At 48.4% G+C, this 19,093-nt stretch overlaps 2 protein-coding genes across 5 annotated transcripts in view; one reads left to right on the forward strand and one right to left on the reverse strand.

The window, feature by feature from the left end:
- Window positions 1–3,040, forward strand: part of RSPH10B (radial spoke head 10 homolog B) — a 60,826-nt gene extending 57,786 nt beyond the window's left edge. For 3 of the 4 annotated variants that reach the window (XM_042972130.1, XM_042972131.1, XM_042972132.1), the window contains 3 exons: window positions 594–653; window positions 1,770–1,968; window positions 2,768–3,040. In XM_042972130.1, coding sequence (XP_042828064.1) covers window positions 594–653; window positions 1,770–1,968; window positions 2,768–2,942 — 434 coding nt within the window. In that variant the 3' untranslated portion in view covers window positions 2,943–3,040. The remainder of the gene's footprint in view (window positions 1–593; window positions 654–1,769; window positions 1,969–2,767) is intronic. The other variant, XM_007081101.3, reaches the window with a different exon arrangement.
- Window positions 3,041–5,617: 2,577 nt separating this feature from the next.
- Window positions 5,618–19,093, reverse strand: part of CCZ1 (CCZ1 homolog, vacuolar protein trafficking and biogenesis associated) — a 34,002-nt gene continuing 20,526 nt past the window's right edge. Inside the window, exons 11-15 of the mRNA XM_042971349.1 lie at window positions 17,474–17,507; window positions 16,714–16,831; window positions 7,882–8,040; window positions 7,033–7,160; window positions 5,618–5,968 (exon numbers count right to left, since the gene is read on the reverse strand). Coding sequence (XP_042827283.1) covers window positions 5,913–5,968; window positions 7,033–7,160; window positions 7,882–8,040; window positions 16,714–16,831; window positions 17,474–17,507 — 495 coding nt within the window. The 3' untranslated portion in view covers window positions 5,618–5,912. The remainder of the gene's footprint in view (window positions 5,969–7,032; window positions 7,161–7,881; window positions 8,041–16,713; window positions 16,832–17,473; window positions 17,508–19,093) is intronic.

The raw sequence follows: 19,093 nt of genomic DNA on the forward strand, positions 1-19,093 counted from the left end.
GGGTGGCTCTGTCGCTTGCACGTCCAACTCTTGATTTCTGCTCAGGTCATAATGTCACTGTTGTGGGATAGAGCCCTGCCTCAGGCTCTGTGCTGGCGGCTTGGGACTCCCTCCCGCTCTATCCCTCCCCTGCTTGCTGTCTCTTAAAATAAATACACATTTAAAATAAATAGCCAGGCTGTTTTCCTAAATTGGCTGTGCCGTTCTCTATGCCACCAGCGATCTAGGAGGACCTTTCTCTATGTCCCCTCCAAACTTAGTGGTGTCTTTAAATTTTTTCATTGAATTGTGTCACTGAGGCCAAAGATAGGAGCTATTTTTGTCACCTGGATACAAGGCATTGTTTCATCTGGTAGGTTTTGCAGGTATTTTCTCCCAGTGTGTGGCCTCTTATTCCCTAATTATTTGCCTGTGGAAAAGCCACAGCCTATCACTGAGCGCTTACTTGTCCCAACGCGTCTGTGAGGAGGGTACCCCACGGTTCTGTTATTGCAGATGAGGGAGCTTGGGCACAACTAGTAAGGGGCAGAGCCGAGCCTGACTCTGACTGGTCTGGTCTCGTCCGTGCTCTGAACTGCTGTGCTCTGCTGAAGTCAGAGGCCGTGCAAGCCCCTTGACGTGGTGCCGAGTCTGGACCCGGCTCAACAGTCACAGTGAGTCGCTCTTCATCAGTTACCTCCACGCCCAGCACTCCCCCACGCCTTGGCACGCCGCGGGTTACGCGGATGTTCGAGAACCTAGGAACTCACTTGGGAAGCGCAGATGAAGGCTTCCCTTGGTCTTTGTTAAGACCTGGCTGTGGGATAAAGTCTCTTCCTGTCAGCGTCCCACTCCGTGCCCTCCACGTGGCTCTTGGGACGGGAGGGTGAATTGCTGACAGGCCCTACCTTTCCGTCATACCTGTCCCCACCTGCCTCACCCCTGCCCGCCCTCACACAGCACAGAAACCCAAGCTATAGACACAGTCTAAAAATACTTGCTGTCCTGAGAGATCCTGGAGTTTCCTGATATTGTAAAACTACCCAAAGCCTGATCTTTCCAGAATCAACTATGAAACACATTCCAAAGTAGACATCTGTTGGCCCCACTGGATGGGAAGCAACTCCTATGAAGTCAGTCATTTTACCCACGTTCTTATTCAATTTGGAGTTAAAAATCCTTTATTTTCTCAGTGAAAAGTGCCTTTAAAGACAATGGATGCAAAAACAGAGGGTTTTTTTTTTTCCCTGTGAAACATGGAAAATGCAAATTTTCCATAGTTTTAATTAAAAAAAAATTTTTTTTCCCATAGTTTTAATTTTAGAAAACCAAAATACTTACACCAGTTACAGAAAAATACCAGGAGACTCAAAATGTCGACGATCAAAGCTCTGGTCTACTGCCCCCCGCCTTGTTTCAGGTTGTCAGTAAAAATTTTATGGTTCCCTCCAAGGTTGTGGGGAGCACAGCATCACCCCATCGTCCGGGCCATGAGGACACTTAGCCCTTGTAGGAAGCGGAAGACCTGGAATTGTATTCGTGCTGATTTTTTCTATTTTTGTTTTTTGAGTTTTTGTTTTTTGTTTTTTTGAGAAAGTGAGCACGAGTTGGGGAAGGGCAGAGGGAGAGAGAGAGTCCTAAGCGGCCTCCGCTCAGTGCAGAGAGCCTTACTCGGAGCTCGATCCCACAACCGTGAGACGGTAACCTGAGCGCAAACCAAGAGTGGGCCGCTTAACCGCCTGAGCCACCCAGGTGCCCTTCATGCTGATTTCAGTTAAACTTTCTTCCAGAGAGAAAAGAGAAATCTAAGGACGAACAAAAGGAAAAACTCACCATCTGGATCACGAGTATGTATATCTTTTTTGTGAACATGCTTTTCCACGCACACAAACGTGTAGAAGCCCTCAAGGAGAAAGTCAGCAAAGACCGGCTACAGGATGCGGCCACGGCCCATCGGCGGAGGCTGGAAAACGAAGAGCTGGAAGCCAGGTGACCTACCAGAGCCCTTCAGCCCCCCTCCTGCAGGAGCCTCCCTTGCCTTGCCTTCCCGTCTTTACACGTGTGTGGCTTCCTGAGGGAGGCAGCTCTTCCCCTGGCACCGAGAACATGGGACGGCAGGGAAGGGTCCTGCTTGCGGCCATTGGCTCACTTGGGGGGTGAGGATGCCCGGGCCCCAAGGCTCCCACGGAGCGCAGAGGCCCACGGGGCTAGGCTGCCGGGTTCAGATCCCAACCCTACCCCTTGACACGTAGGTGGCCCCGGGCAGGGCCCGTCACCATGCCTCAGTTTCCCCATCTGTAAGTGGACGTGAACCCCCATAGGGCTGTGGTGAGGATTTAGTGAGCCGATGCTGTAAAGTGTCAAGAACAGTGCCTGGCACGTGGTGAGCAACCCCTACCTGTTGTTTGGCTACCTTTCTAGAACCACGGTCGAGAACTGTACAGTCATGTCTGTCCAGGGTGCTGAAGCCTGCTCTTTGCAAAGCATGCCTTGAGCCTGTTGGCAAAGACCCCAAGATTTTTAAAGGCCACTTACTAGCGGCTAAGTTGCTACAGAGGAAAGGGGTTCAGAAGTCTGTTTGGCTTTGTGAAAATGTCATTCCGGACTGTCCGGGTATGGCATCACTTTCTATTTCAGGCAAAGTGATGAGAGTTTACAGTTTTGCTTGCAAAAACTGTTGAAATCTAGGTGTGGCCTACTTTACACCAAATATAGCATAAAACAGGTTTTGAGATTGCAAAATAAAAAGTAAATGAGGCTACCTTCCTGGGTTTGCTTCTTGCCCTAGGCTGAATAGCTTGAGAGAGGAGGAGACCAAAAAACAAGACTCTGAGGTGGACATCGCTGTGATCAAGGAGCCGGTCGACGCCCCGTCCTCCAGTTTCACATCGAGCCCCCCTAAAGAGGACACCGTGGTGTCCCAATCCACCAAGCCCGTCACAAGCAAGAAGAAGAGAAAGTAACAGTTACTGGGTTTGTAAATGAACCCCAAGAACGAGATGTAAAAGCTTAGAACTAAAGCTCTGTAACACGTTTCCTAATAAAATTGTGTTGTACCTCGTTTTAGTGTTTTTAAAGTAACTGCCTGGGCCCACTGCAATTCAGGTTTTACACAGTTAAATCACGGACATGCCTGAAAACAGAGCTGAATGAAAATACACACATGGGTATTAAATGAGCATGCGTTCAATGTATTTTTTTTTTAATCCAAGTACGGTATCGGTGATGAAATTTAGAATCTGATAAAACTTATCGGAAGACAGGTGGTAGTGTACAAATTTAAACATTTCTTCAGGCCCCCTGCCGAGCCCGGACACCCCCCCCCCCCCCCCCGCCCTTTGCCCCTGTAAGTGACCCACGTGCAAGTCCTACCTGTACTCACGTGCGGCCTCTTCTCCGGCCCCGTGCCTTCCCCAGCACTGCAGACACCGCAGGGACGAAACACCAAGGCAGAAAAGCTGATGAACAGGTGCGCTCAGCACTAAGTGAAGCTTTACGTCTCAGACACTGTTATACTAATGATTTGTGTTAAATATAAGAGTGACCACCCGAAGCATAAAAATACAATCTACGGCTTCCAAACTAGCAGAGGGAAGGAAACAATCGTTCAACACGAAGCTGGGGAAATGGGAAAACAACAAAGAGGCTGGGAACCGAAATCGCCAGAGATGGTGGGGCAGTGCCAATATACCTCCCCAGTGTGAGCAGGTTCCCTTCCCAATCCCCAAGCCCCCGTATCTTTAGCTGGGTTCAAAATAGAAACTCATCTCGGGGCACTTGGGTGGCTCAGTTGATTAAGCACTCGACTTCGGCCCAGGTCATGATCCCACAGCTCGTGAGTTCAAGCCCCACATCAGGCCTGCTTCAGATTCTCTCTCTGCCCCTCCCCTGCTCATGCTCTCTTGTAAATAAACATTTAAACAAAAACAAAAAACCAAAACAGAAACTCATTTCAATGTCATTCTTTATAAGAAAACCCTTTTGGAGCACCTGGGTCCTTGGTTAAGCATCCCAACTCCATCCTGGCTCACGGTTCATGGGTTTGAGCCGTGCATCGGGCTCCATGTTGACGGTGCGGAGCCTGCTTGGGATTCTGTCTCTCCCTCTCTGCCCCTCCCTTGTTCTCTCTCAAAATGAACCAATAAACAACAAAGGATAAAAATAGAGATGGAAAAAGACGGACCAGGAAAATCTAATCAAAATGACTGGAATCGTGAGCAATATTAAGAACAGAATTTAAAGGAAACATCTGAATAGGGATAAAACTAGAAATAATGATAAAGGGACCAACAACAAAAAGATGCATGATTCCTCAGCATCTTACATACTAGCCTTGCAAAAGCTAAAGGATTACAGAGAAGAAACAGATCAAAAAGACAGTTATTTAGGGGGGATATAGATATTTTTAGCACGCAAACTAAAAAGTCTGAACACACAAGAATGCAACAGAGGATAAACACGGACTATGCTTTATGGTCAAAAGTACAACTTCGAAGGATGTATTTCCAGATGATGATGTAATTATGCTGCAATTACTAAGTCAGCAACGAACACTCAACACAGAAAGCCTATCGCTGGAAACTAATAAAACACAACCTCAAGTAGCTCATGGGTTAAGAATGATCCGTGATTTCATAACCGAAACCGTACATTACGTAAGACACGAGAGCGACAAGAGTACTCCAGGTGGACGAGAAGTCATCCGTCCTCCGCTCTGACAGCGGGCTCATGTGGGCTGCCTGAGGGCCAACAGCGAGGAGCCCCGCCTGGAGCTGGGGTGGTACCAGTTTTCCCAGACCGTGCCTGGCTAGCTTCCGCCCAAACTGGGATGTCCAGACTACCAACAGTAGGTTAACTTAGGTAAAATCCAGGGGTGCCTGGGTGGTTTAGTCAGTTAAGCGTCCGACTTTGGTTCAGGTCATGATCTCACGGTTCATGAGAACCGTGTCTGCCTGACAGCTCAGAGCCTGGAGCGAGTATTTTAAAAATTAATTAAAAAACCCTTGGCTCAGAGCTTGGCATAGTGCAGGGCAAGAAATAGGATCTCTGGGGGCGCCTGGCTGGCTCAGTTGGTTAAGCTTCCAACTTCAGCTCAGTCATGATCTCACAGTTTGTGAGTTCGAGCCCCGCGTCGGGTTCCGTGCTGACAGCTTGGAGCCTGGAGCCTGCTTTGGATTCTGTGTCTTCCCTCTCTGTCCGCCCCTCCCCGGCTGGCGCTCTGTTGCTAAGATAAATAAACATTAAAAAAAATTTTTTTTTAATTAAATCCAGCCAGACTACATCTCAGCTGTGAAGACACAGGCAGTTGTGACCCCTCAGGGTTCTACAGGACACGTGCAGAACGCTTTATGTTTAGACCATGGCTGGGGCACTTTCGTGAAGTTCTATTATACGTGGTCTAAAAATCACATCAGTACTCAAGAGAAAAACCAACGTCTAGCAATTACTTTGGGCAAATGCCTCAGAGTTCGCCCCTGCAGGTCCAGTGACCGTGGCGGGGGGGGGGGGGGGTAGAGGGGCGAATTCTGGGAGCTCTAGCAGCTCTAGAAAATCCCCAAGGATGAGCCACAGCCAGCGCCCACTGGGCGGAGTGGTCTACAAACAAACAACAGGCGCGAGACTCCAAGCAAAACCAGAATTTTAAAAACCTTAACAATTTATTAGTCTTATTTCCCAGTAAAATATTCACATAATGTCAAAAGAATGGAATGACGGGAGATGTAGCCGACTACCTTTAATTATTTCCACATAAATATGTAAAATCTAAAAACCCCAGGGGATCATCAGACTGAGTAGAAATTTGATTCTTCAAAGCAAGTATTGCTTTACTATTGTCATTAATTCAGTCAATAATATGACCGAGAACCTGCAGTGGTAAACAGAATGCCTGCGGAGTTGTTTTTTTAAAAGATGTCCCGGCGAGCCGTTATCCGTCAATCCAGGAAGAATATGTTATTGAACTGCGTCGCACAAAGTTTCTTTACCTCTTCTGCAAAAGACAGAAACAGGGAGTGAGAAACAGAGGTTTTCACTGGAAAGGTTCTATGACACAGACCGGTCCCTTAAACTCTTCTGGAATACAGCTGCCAGTAAATGGCCGCATCTGCCGGCCTTCAGCCTCAGGCCTGGGCAAGAAACGTTTATGAGTCAAGACAATGGGGAAAAAAAGCCTTGTGTCCCCGGGACCTCAGTTGCCGTGTCACAGCCACAGGCCGCTCCTCCGGGCCCGGGAAGCGCACGCCCAGCCCCGCAAGCGCCTGACACACCCACAGGCTGGGGGCTGCAGCCCAATGTCTAAAATGTTGGGCCATCGGGTGCCACGCCCCAGAAACCCTAGCTGCCGCCCGGGCCGTAGTTCAAGTGCTCCGCGGAGGCGGCGCCATCGTGACGCCACTCAATTCCCACTGCACCCGGGACCGCGTTTCCTGCGGTTTCTAACGCGCACGAGTCTCACTAGAGGCACCGATGGGAGAGACGAACCGTGTCCCAGCAGACACGTGCGGAGAATGAAACCTCACACCTCACTGTTGTGCATGCGGCGCTCCCCCAAACGTCCACTCCTTGCTCCAGGCCGTATGCGGTGCAGCAAGGGAGCGGAGGCCGTGAAGGGGACACGCTCCCCCCGCGGCCAGCGCAAAGAGCCGTGAGGATCAGCCAAGGCCGGTGCTGGAACAATGCGCGCATGGGGGCCTGGAAACTGCCAGTGAACCGGCCCGCCCTGCCACGGGGGGGGGTCTTCGTCACCGGGGATCAGAGTGGACATCTGTATACACACTGTATGAAGCCACAGGATTTTTTTTTTCTTTTAGCATTACAGAAAATCATTTCCTTTGGCCAGTGCCAAGTTTCCGAAACACAGGGACATTTTCCACAGGAAACGTGAAAACTTTTTCAAGGAACTTTTTCAAGGAACTGTGCTTCTGGAGAACAAAGGATGGATCAAAGGACGGTTCCTTCGACATCAACAGCCGTGTCTCCTCTCTAGCGGGTTTCCGACCGCAGTGAAAGGACAGACAGCGGCGAAGTTCTGCACCACGCCCAGGTTCTATTTACCATTTACTTCGATCAGGTTTGCGTTTTTTTGATTCAGGATAACATACAGCTCCCGCTGGTCAGACTTCTTCCCGACCACCCAGTAGTCGCTCATCGCTTTTACGATGATCTCCTCGTCTTCATCCACTCTGCAAGACAAGGGTTCCAAGAGGCAATGGTGTGTTAGCTGTTTAGCTGCAGCGCGAGCGACACACACTCTCACACGAAAAACCGGAAACTAGGGGCGCCTGGGTGGCTTAGTTCACTGAGGGTCGACTCTTGATTTTGGATCAGGTCATGATCTCATGGTATGGTTTGTGAGACCGAGCCCCGCATCAGGCTCTGTGCTCTCAGCTGATTCTCTCTCTCAAACATTAAAAAACTAAAGCAAAAACCTTTGAAGAAAAACAAAAGAAACCAGAAACTAGCCATCTGAAAAGTCTGGGGAGTCCCATGCAAGTGGCCAGTGACCCGGGGGCCTCCTACTCTGTTCGCAAGTGGGGCCCTCTGCAGCGGCTCTGGGCCGCTCGGCTTTGACGAGGATTCCTTCAGCGCCTCTTCTCCCGTTAGAAAGAGGACACCTCGGGGCACCTGGGTGGCTCAGTCGGTTAAGCGTCTGACTTCGGCTCAGGTCATGATCTCACGGTCCGTGAGTTCGAGCTCCGCATCGAGCTCTGTGCTGACAGCTCAGAGCCTGGAACCTGTTTCAGATTCTGTGTCTCCCTCTCTCTCTGACCCTCCCCCGTTCATGCTCTGTCTCTCTCTGTCTCAAAAATAAATAAACGTTAAAAAAAAAAATTAAAAAAAAAAAAAAAAAGAAAGGGGACACCTAATCTGAGAAGTCCGAATTCGAGAAGTTGTTCGAATTACCTGGTAAAGTCACTGTTGATGTCACCCAGAATCTTCATCAAATCCGGATGCACGGATGTGAGTGACACACTAGGGGTTTTCCTCATGTGAATTGTACTTTTCTCTGCTAAATTCATATGGTTGAAGTAGATAAACTTAAACTGGGGCTCTTTCTCAGACCTGTGAAAACATGTCATCAAAATGGTAACGTTCTCAAAGAATAATTCTCCAAACAATACAACCACATTGTTAAAACCTTAAATCCATGTAGCTACATAAGGCCTTATATTTTCGACGGCTGGGCCTTCAAATCAAGAATCTCAGTGAAGACGTTAACAGGCTCTTCGTTCCCTAGTAACTTATTTGAGATCCATGAGGTATTCAATAGGATGGAATTTTCCAGAAAGCTGAAGCTTAGCTTTTGAAAAACCAGTACTATAACCACTTTGCAATAACAGTGCTTTGGAAATGGCAATCACTTGATTATTTGCTGCATTTTAAATTTTTGGAAATAAATGCAAACTCAATACAGGCCATCTGTCTTCTAGCAGAGGGGTCAGCAAACAGATTAGTGGCCCTGGGACCAAATGTGGCCTTTTTTTTTTAAAATCAAGTTTTATCGCAACGTGGCCACCCCCGTATGTTCGGATATTGTCTATGGCCACTTTCTGCAACATATACGGCCGAAAGAATCTGAACTATGTATTATTTGGCCCTGTGCAGAAGTTGTTTGCTGACCTGTTTTAGGAGAGTGACAGTTCATTTATCTCCGTGCTGGGGGATGAACGTGCCCCCTGTGTTTAATCTGCCACAGAACTGAAGTTGGCTAGTCTGAGTCACAAAGCTCTCATCACCCTAAATGGAGACCATTCTAAGGCGTTTGAGGCGCTTCTGCTGAACAGTGATGAATATTTTCATTGGAATACATCTTATTATTTGGAATGGCTGGACAATGCTACTCCGCCGCCTCCCGGGTCAGAGGCCGGACCCCTCGGGGAACCACTCCGATGGCCAGGCCACAGCTCCCGGGGCCTCCCGCCCTCCCTCTCACTGCACCCTTACTTAAGTGACACTCGGGGGTCTGGGGACAGCCTGAGCAGCCCTGCCACTGGAGGGGGCTCAGAAGCCTTCTCTGCTTACTTCAGGGTTAGCAGCCATGTTCTGGTGGGCTGAGGGTGCCGGAAATCCGACCTCCGGAAAAGTGGGTTACTACTGTAATACTTTACATCTAGGCAAAGAAAGAATGTGGATGGCTTAGTTTCCAGGAAAATGAAAAGAGAATTCTTACAAAACCAGAATATGTTTTCAGTAGGCCCCTAAAACTAAGAACAGCAAGTATAACCCCAAGAAAAACTGGAAAGATGAAACATTTAAGATGCTTGGCCAGAGCTGAATTTAGTTGTCTGAGTAGACAAACTTCCACCCAACCCTGATCGGGCCTGCAGTTCCGGTCTTCTGACCCCAAAACCCTCTCTGTGGCCTCCCTCTTACCCTCATTCAGAATGTGTAAAATGCCTTCTTAGAAGATCTAAATTATTTCTTTGGTACCCCTCATGGAGATTTACATTAGCGAATGTTGTTCAGTGGTTAAGACAGGGGCCAATGTGGCCTCTTTCCACCGCCTTCCACGAGGAGAACACAGAGAAACAGAAAAACTGCTACTTGCTCTTCCACTATTAACTTGTACCGCTGAAGAAGGAGAGGCCCACTCACAGTGAAAACAGGACAATGTCCACCCTACAGGCTCCTTAGCTACATCCAAAGCACCAAGGGACCAACGGTGAGCTGGTTTGGAAGGAGCAGCCACGGTCACCTGGTATCTTTTCCCAAGAGCTAACACGGACGCCTCTTAAACACCCAAAGCAAGTTTCCCCCTAAACACAGAAACACTAATTTCTTGCCGCCTTAAAAAAGAACACGCTGCATACGGTTAATTACATTAATGTAAAACACACTGAACCCGGGGAAATCCTACAGAATTCTTGCTGACGGTTTGTTAGGAGGTTAGGCTGACAAGACGGGAGCACAGTAATGACAGCCTCGAAGAACACGGGAAGGTGGGGCCTGTCTTAAGTGGTTGTATTCTACGCTGAGTGTCCGCTAATTTTTTTAAGAAAGATTTTCTGTTTTCTGTCTGCCCTCTGCCCCTTTCTTCTACTACTGGTAGAAAACCCAAGTAGCTGTGATTGGCAGGGTCACAGGGACGTTTCCCATGAGTAAACGGTGTCAGTTTTAGGAGACGTTTAAGGACCAGGTACGTGAACACCTAGCCAAACCTCAGAGGCGTGCCAGGGAAGGTCACCGCAGGCTCTGAACCAAGGGAGGAGGTCAGCACATGTCCAGCAGGTGTTTGACCACTTGCAGCGTTTCCCTGGGGACGTCAACGGCTGGCTGGGGCCCCGAGACCATCTGGTGGCTTGACCTGTTCTGGGCCTCGTTCCAGGCGGCTAAGGTTTGCCAGACGCACGGTTTCTAAGTGAGGATGGCCATTCCACACTTAACAAACCAAACAAAAAGGGAAGATTCCGAATTGACCGATATGGATATTGTAAGAAGGAAAACTGGTCTTCATGTGGGAGTTACATGTTACAGCTATTGCTCCTCTGCGTGTCCAGGGGGATTAGGAAGGGAGGCACAGCTGAGCCCTTGGACTATGCCCGTGAACCACGCCCTGGAAGGAAGGCTTCCCTGCCCGGGCCCCCCCGGCACCACCTCTGCACGCGTGGCAGGCCAACCCACCGCCCTCGCCTTCTTCCTGCCTGGCATCCCGTCCTGGGTCTCATCGTTACCAACACTCAGTCCACGGTTGCACTCCTCACTTCTTGTAGAAAGCCTAACGTCCTCAACCTCCGGAGCAACTGGGTTGAGTTCCCCCCCCACCCCCAAATTCATTCAAAAAGACTGATGAAAAGGATTATAAAAATTGCCCACAGCTATGAGGGCAGCCTTTTTAAAGTAGGCTTTGCGCTCAGTGCAGAGCCCAACGTGGGGCTTGAAATCACGACCCTGAGATCAAGAGTTGGAAGCTTACCTGACTGCACCATCCAGGTGCCCCAAGGGTCTCCTTTGCTAATACCTCTGTACTTCGCCCTCCTCACACTTTTTCAAATTCAGTATCACAACTAGCCAGTGAAGAGACATATGCAAAATAGAAACGAACGTCTCAGACTCAGCAAAGTCTCAATTTGGGGGAAAACTTAAGTTAGAGAGCTGCCTCTAGTCCTTAAAAATTCCAGGTGAAATGGATGAAAGACCTAAATGTGAGACAGAAAACCATCAAAACCCTAGAGCAGAAAACAGGCGACAACCTCTCGGACCTCAGCCGCAGCAATTTTTTGCTTGACACGTCTCCAAAGGCAAGGGAATTAAAAGCAAAAATGAACTACTGGGACTTCATCAAGATAAAAAGCTTCTGCAATGCAAAGGGAACAATCAACAAAACTAAAAGGCAACTAACGGAATGGGAAAAGATATTTGCAAATGACATATGGAACAAAGGGCTAGTATCCAAAATCTATCAAGAGCCCACCAAACTCCACACCTGAAAAACAAATAATCCAGTGAAGAAATGGGCAGAAAACATGAACAGACACTTCTCTGAAGAAGACATCCAGATGGCCAACAGGCACATGAAAAGATGCTCAACGTCGCTCCTCACCAGGGAAATACAAATCAAAACCACACTGAGATACCACCTCACGCCAGTCAGAGTGGCTAAAATGAACAAATCAGGAGACTCTAGATGCTGGCGAGGATGTGGAGAAACGGGAACCCTCTTGCACTGCTGGTGGGAATGCAAACTGGTGCAGCCACTCTGGAGAATAGTGTGGAGGTTCCTCAAAAAAATAAAAACAGATTTACCTTATGACCCAGCAATAGCACTACTGGGAATTTACCCAAGGGACACAGGAGTGCTGATGCACAGGGCACATGTTTACAGCAGCACTTTCAACAATAGCCAAATTATGGAAAGAGCCTAAATGTAAATGTCCCTTGACTGATGAATAGATGAATAAGATGTGGTTTATATATATTATGCATGTTTATATATACAATGGAATACTAGTTGGCAATGAGAAAGAATGAAATCCTGCCATTTGTAGCAACGTGGATGGAACTGGAAGGTATTATGCTGAGTGAAATTAAGTCCATCGGAGAAAGACAGATACCGTATGTTTTCACTCACACGTGGATCCTGAGAAACTTAACAGAAGACCATGGGGGATGGGAATGGGGAAAAATAGTTATAAACAGAGAGGGAAGAAGGCAAACCATCAAAGACTCTTAAATACAGAAAACAAACGGAGGGTAGACAGCAGGGAGGGGGGAATGGGTGATGGGCACTGAGGAGGGCACTTGCTGGGATGAGCACTGGGTGCTGTATGGGAAGCGACGAACCACGGGAATCTACTCCCAAAACCAAGAGCACACTGTACACGCTGTATGTTAGCCAATTTCATAATAAACTATATTTTTTAAAAATTCCAGGTGAATTAGATTGAGACACAGAAGATAAAACCATAAAAGTCCCTGAGATAAAAATGGCACATTCTTAGGCTACTGGGGTGGAAAATCACAAGCATGACAGTGAAAACAGAAACCTAGAGGGAACGACTAATAAAAAATGACTACGTATAAACCCCAAACATATTATAACAAACAGTAAAACCAAAGTTAGAAAAACACGTATGATATGACCGAAGGGTATTACGTTAAGAGCACTGACGTAGAAGAAAGGATACGAAGCGCTTCAGTGGGAAGAGCCAATGGACCCAGACTGGCAATTTGTGGAAGAGACAGAACCACCAACCTCGGCGTCACCTATCAGGCATCAAGACATGACACGGAGAACTAGGGCTGTAGCCCCTGTGGGAGGGGACTCACACTGTCACTATGCATTCCCTGTGCCCCAGACCTCCACTCCAGGGACAGGTCCTAAGAGGAGGAGTAGATGTCTGCACCAGACTGTTTAATGCAGAACCATGTTAATGCTAACAGCCAGAGGCAGACTGCCCATCGACTGGAACGGCGACTACACAGAACGCAAACCATCCAAGTAAGTACCGTGAAGCCACGGAGCAGAATAGGCAGATCCGTATTCGTTGGTTTAAAATGACGTTCATGCCACATAGTTTTTACAAGCTACAGATCTACAGCATGATCTATTTTTAAAAACCCATCAGTAAAGGGGCATCTGGGTGGCTCAGTCAGTTGAGCGTCCAACTCTTGGTTTCGGCTCAGGTCATGACCTCATGGTTTGTGGGATCGAGCCCCCCTTTGGGCTCTGTGCTGACAACATGGAGCCTGCTTAGGATTCTCTCTCTCAAAATAAATAAACAAACATTTTTAAAAAACCCATCAGTGAAGAACACTATATATACCACTGTTTACGTATGTGTATGTACAAGTCTAAAAAGATACAATATTTACACTTTTGAATTTAAAAATAAGACCACAGGGCGCCTGGGTGGCTCAGTCGGTTGAGCGTCCGACTTCAGCTCAGGTCATGATCTCACAGTCTGTGAGTTCGAGACCCGCGTCGGGCTCTGGGCTGACAGCTCGGAGCCTGGAGCCTGTTCCGGATTCTGCGTCTCCCTCTCCCTCTGCCTCTCCCCTGCTCACGCTCTGTCTCTGTCTCTCAATAATAAATAAATGTTAAAAAATAAATAAAATAAAAATAAGGACATAAACTACTCTCAAAAAAAGAAAAGGTTTAAAATAATTGAACTCTAAGTCCTTGAGTAGGAAAAAGTTGAGGCATCATACAATAGAAACCAAAGACCAAACAAACCCACTTCATGCCATTCTGTAAAGGGGTGACCTCAATTTCACAAGGAACATTAAAAGCCGTAGCTTACGTGTAGGGATCTGACATTAAATATTACGCCCTGAGCTGGCCCTAAGGGTGCTGTCCAGTGGGGGTGGGGCTGAGACAACAGGCGGGCACGGAGGCCCTGGCGCTGACCCGTCCTGCCGAGCGCAGCAGCCCCCCACCTCTCAGCAACTGTCTGGAGGGGCCGACGTGGGGGTCTTTTGCCTCCCTCAGGCCTCCCTCCCATTTCTCTGGGACGCGTCTCCCAGGTCCTGGGACTGGCATGTAAAACGGTTTGACCTGGGTCAGGAGGATTTCCAGGAGAAAAGCACAGTATCTTTTGTACTCGAAAGCATTTCCCTCTAGTCAGCTGATACTTATGGTTTGGCAGGTGAGAGCCGCTTACATATAAAATCTCAGATACATCCTTAAGGTCAACTTAAAAAACAAATTTTTTTTTTTTAACGCTTATTTTTGAGAGAGAGAGAGGAGGAGCACGAGCAGGGGAGGCGAAGAGAGAGGGAGACAGAGGATCTGAAGCGGGTTCTGCGCTGAAAGCAGAGAGCCCAATGCGGGGCTCAAACTTAGGAACCCGAGAGCCAAGAGATCACGACCTGAGCCGAAGTCGGACGCTTAGCCGACTGAGCCACCCAGGTGCCCCAAAATCAACTTTCAAAGTCAAAAACAATACGCTTCTGAGTCCCTGTGCTTCGGCACAGCCTTAAATTGTATGCTTTACCGTCAAGTCTTCCAGGCGCCCCACCTTTCAGGGACTGCTAAGGCTACACAGTGGTTCTGGTAACTGTCAGAAACCGTCCTCCGTGACAGACGGAGCTGTGCCAAACCATACACGGCAAAGTGTTAACCGTGGAATCTACGTGGGGGGCTGTGTGTTCACGGAGTCATTTTTCCACCTTCCTATATCTGGAAATTTTCCTAATAAAATATCAGAGAGAAAACGGTTTCTAATGAAAATAGATAAGTAGACAATATCCAAGGCCCTGTCCCTTCTTGAAACTGTATCAATTTGGGGAAAAAAATCTTCCTTCCTTTAGCCCTTAAAAATTCCAGGTGAATTAAAGACCGAAACACAGAAGATAAAACCATGAAAGTTCTGGAGATAAAAGTGGCAGTTTTTTTTTTTTTTTTAGTTTATGTTTTAAGAGAGAGCAACAGAGGGCAGAGAGGGAGGGAGGGAGAGAGGGGTAGGGAGGGAGGAGGAGGGAGAGGGAGAGGGAGAGGGAGAGGGAGAGGGAGAGAGGGAGAGAGGGAGAGAGGGAGAGAGGGAGAGAGAGAGGGAGGGAGAGAGGGAGGGAGGGAGGGAGGGAGGGAGGGAGAGAGGGAGAGAGGGAGAGAGGGAGAGAGGGAGAGAGGGAGAGAGGGAGAGAGGGAGAGAGGGAGGGAGGGAGAGAGGGAGGGAGGGAGAGAGGGAGGGAGGGAGAGAGGGAGGGAGGGAGGGAGGGAGAGAGGGAGGGAGGGAGGGAGGGAGGGAGGGAGAGAGGGAGAGAGGGAGAGAGGGAGGGAGAGAGGGAGGGAGGGAGGGAGGGAGGGAGGGAGGGAGAGAGAGAGAGAGAGAGAGAGAGAGAGAATCCCAAGCAGGCTCCACACTGTCAGCACACAGCCCCCACGTGGGGCTCAAATTCATCAACCATGAGATGGTGACTTGAGCCGAAATCAAAAGTTGGACTCTTAACCGACTGAGCCACCCAGGTGCCCCCCACAAATGGTACGTTTTTACGATACTGGGGTGGAAAGCCTCAGATATGACACTCAAGACAGGAATCTAATGGAAATGACTAGTAAAACGGACTACATACAAATCTCCAATTGTATATTATAAAACCCAGCAAAACCAAAGTTAAAAAAGGAAAAAATGGGTGTGATTTCCGTACAACCCCGAGGCCAGTGGGACAGAAGGTGCCTGACGGCAGGACCACCTCCCATGTCTGTCACCGAGTTACTGCACATACGGCACGTGGGAAGCACAGGCAGACGTGCCCAGCAGTGTCCCCGGGTCTTGGGGAAGCAGGGAGCTTCACTTTCCCTCGCTCCACTCAACAGTTCGTCCTCGCACAGTACCAAACAGATCTGACTCCTGCTTCCTTCAGAAAAGACATCTGGCAGTTTCGTGGTGAAAACCTTAGACGACGAAGCAGCACTGAAAGACGGAGCGGGCAGGTGCGCTCACTTCTCGGCTTTATCTTTTCTCACGCCCAGTAAGCTGCGGCCGGGAACAATCCACACACAGACACGCAGCCCACGCACACCTCCACCTGCACCCTGCCTGGGACCTCTCCACAGGCTGGTGCTTACGTAAGACCACACCCAGCAGGAGATCACCGTAAACACAGGTTATACGTAAATTCACATGTTAGTAACTTCTCAAAATACGGACGCCCATATGAAGAGGGCTTTTATTTCTCAAAGTACTTCCCCTGTGCTCACTTCATCTTTCCAGCAATCTGACCTTACACTAAGAGAGGAGGAGGAGGTTCAAGGACTCTCCAGTGTTCTCAGAACCAATGGGAGTTTAACGTGAGTCTCCCGATACTCGAGCAAGGGCCCTGCAAGGCACCAGACTCAGGCCCAGCGCCCTAAGGGCCCACATCACACCTACCTTCACCCCACACATTTGTGCACAAGAGGCAAAGTGCTTTCTGTCCCCAAGAGGCAAAACCCTGCTGGTTACCACTGCTAGTGTGAATTTCACAACTGGGCTGGTCAAGGGGGATGTGAGGGGTCCTCACGAGGTCCAGCCCACAGGCACAGCCAACACACCGAACCCCGTAGTTTACGCCACAGTCAGGGGAGAGTTGAGGGAACGTGTCCACAGAAGACTCAGCCCCACCCCCCATCGTGGAGGAGGAAAACTCAGGAACAGTTCTCCAGGGAGCTTTTCAGACAGGAGTGAACCACACATTTTTCTCTGGATTCAGAAAAAACACCGTTGATAATACCATCCATATTCTTATATAAAAACTACCCTTATTCTTCCCAAACCAGTTAAGTGCTAGAAAGTAAACACGAAGCAAAGTACAAACCCAGACATTCTTTTGTTGATGTTAAACTGCTCACAAATGTCAGATGCCAGCACTGTGAGCTGGGGCCCAACAATGCTGTCCAGTCTTCGGCAAAAATCCAACGTGGGCTGTACAGAGGCTAACGAGTAATTTAAAAAATAGTGTTATAATTCTTTGCGTTGAAAAGGTCAATATTCATCTAACTGTCTTAATTATAGTATTCCAATGAATACGCTTCTGATCTGGAAAATCAAACAATTAAATGACTGGATCTCCCCCCCACCCCAATAGAAGAGAAAAAGAACAGTCAAAATCAGTTATATTTAAGGAGAGAAGGAGTCAAAGACTTGTCTCACTGTGAATATCGATTTCAGCACACCCTGTGGGGCTGGCTGTAAATGGGTGGCCTACCCTAAGTAGGCCTAAGAAGGTCAAATAGTTAAACACGACGGGGCTCTCATGGGCCAGGTGCCGTCTGGTGCTTTACCAACATTACCTCATCGAATCCCCAAAGCCCCCTTTGCAAAAGGTCCTCTTGTGACATTTCACAGGCAGGAGGCACAGAAAGGTGCCCAGGGCCAGCTGCTAGGAAGCAGGGAGGCTAGGATGTTAAATATATGAATGAGAGCTCATCACCACGGCAGAGATCACAGAGGTGAGCCATGCTCACAAGGGCCTCTGTGACGGCATGGTTATTGTTTAGGAAGAGGACACGGCAAATTGTAAAGAGAAAAAAAGGCTTATCTACTCAGGCTCAAGTCAGATACAGGTGGGTACCTACCATCAATCATAAAGCACACGGCTGCACTCATGGCCTGGGAAGAGAAAACAAGCCAAAGATTACAAAATGGCACCAAAAAGGTCTCTGATAACCAAACGCAGTGGCCCTGCCTGAATTTGCAATTAAATCACCTTTTTTCTTTTTTTTTTTTTCGGTCAACTGGAGAAATGTGGACACGGAGTGCCTATCGGGGACGCTAAGGAAGTGTCGTTGATTCTGTCAGCTGTGCTGGTGGTTATGTGAAAACAGACGCCTTTATTAGAGCCAACTGAAGCCTTTATGAGTGAAATGACATGATCTAACATGCTCTAGCAAAAAACACACAGAGGAAACAGATGAGAGATTAGCATGCCGTTCATTCAATTAAGCTGTGTGATGGGCGCCTGGGGATTCATTATTCTAGTGTCTCTCTATTTTTGCGTATGTTTGAAAATTTTCATGAACAGTTAAAAAAACCCCTAGCAAATGAATGTCTCCTTGTCTCCCTTCTGATCACAGCAAATGTTACAGTTACGACGTTGGCTACAGGAGCCAGACCAGGAATCAACCCAAAATGTTTCCATTTTTCAGTATACAGTGTATACACAGTACACAGAACCTACGGCTTCATGGGAAAAAGCCACAGAGATCCTCCGGAGGCCCACTCCTCTAGGCAGCCACTTCTGACCGTTTTAAATACCAAGGCTCTACCACTGTGACCTTCAGATGCCACACTGATTCCCTACTCGTACCATGACACAAGTGACCCTTCATCAGCCTTCCTCTTCTTCCCTGTCGTTCGGAGCACTCCAGTTTGTCCACTGGCCACCTTACGGTCCCAAATGGCCCATTTCTCACACCACAGCCCCAGGCATGAGCTCCTAGATTGCCATTTATCATTTTAAAAATTCATTTGGGGCGGGGGGTGAGCATGGGCCGGGGAGGGGCAGAAAAAGAGGGAGAATCCCAAGCTGGATTCATGTTGCCAGCACAGAGCCTGACACGGGACTCAATCTCATGAACCATTAGATCATGACCTGAGCTGAAGCCGGATGCTTAACCGACTGAGCCACCCAGGCGCCTGGATTGCTGCTTTTTAAACGAGGACACTTAACCTTCCCCCATCTCTGCACCCCTCTCCACATCCACTTCCCCACCTCCAGCAGCTGTGACTTTATTTTCACACACTCACACTTGAGAACGTCTGCACTACTTTGTAACTGAATCACAATTATCACCTGCCTATAAACAGGCTGCAAAACTGGGGGCTCACAGGCGAGTTCCATCCAACAGGTGTTCCTTCCTGGGTAATTCTGACTTCGATGCCAACTAATTTTCTACCAAAATTCCACCATCCGGCCTCTCCTGAAATATCAGCCAACCCGGGACCACTAGCTGTGCATTTCCAAAGTGCTACCTAGCGGACGTGAGTGGCCTCTGGCCTCCTTGCGACACGTATGACTCTGTTTCACAAAACCCTCCATCCTGAAGCCCCGTTCACTTCAGGGCTAATGGAACCCATCTGCAGGGTCCCTGCGGGGATGTGCACGCGTGACCCCTCATGGGCTGACTTTTTAAATGTGCCTTTCAAGACTCCGTTTAAAAACCTGAACTCTGACTACACAGAAAAGCACAGAGAAT

Source organism: Panthera tigris, chromosome E3 (genome assembly GCF_018350195.1).
Source record: "Panthera tigris isolate Pti1 chromosome E3, P.tigris_Pti1_mat1.1, whole genome shotgun sequence".
NCBI lineage: Eukaryota > Metazoa > Chordata > Mammalia > Carnivora > Felidae > Panthera > Panthera tigris.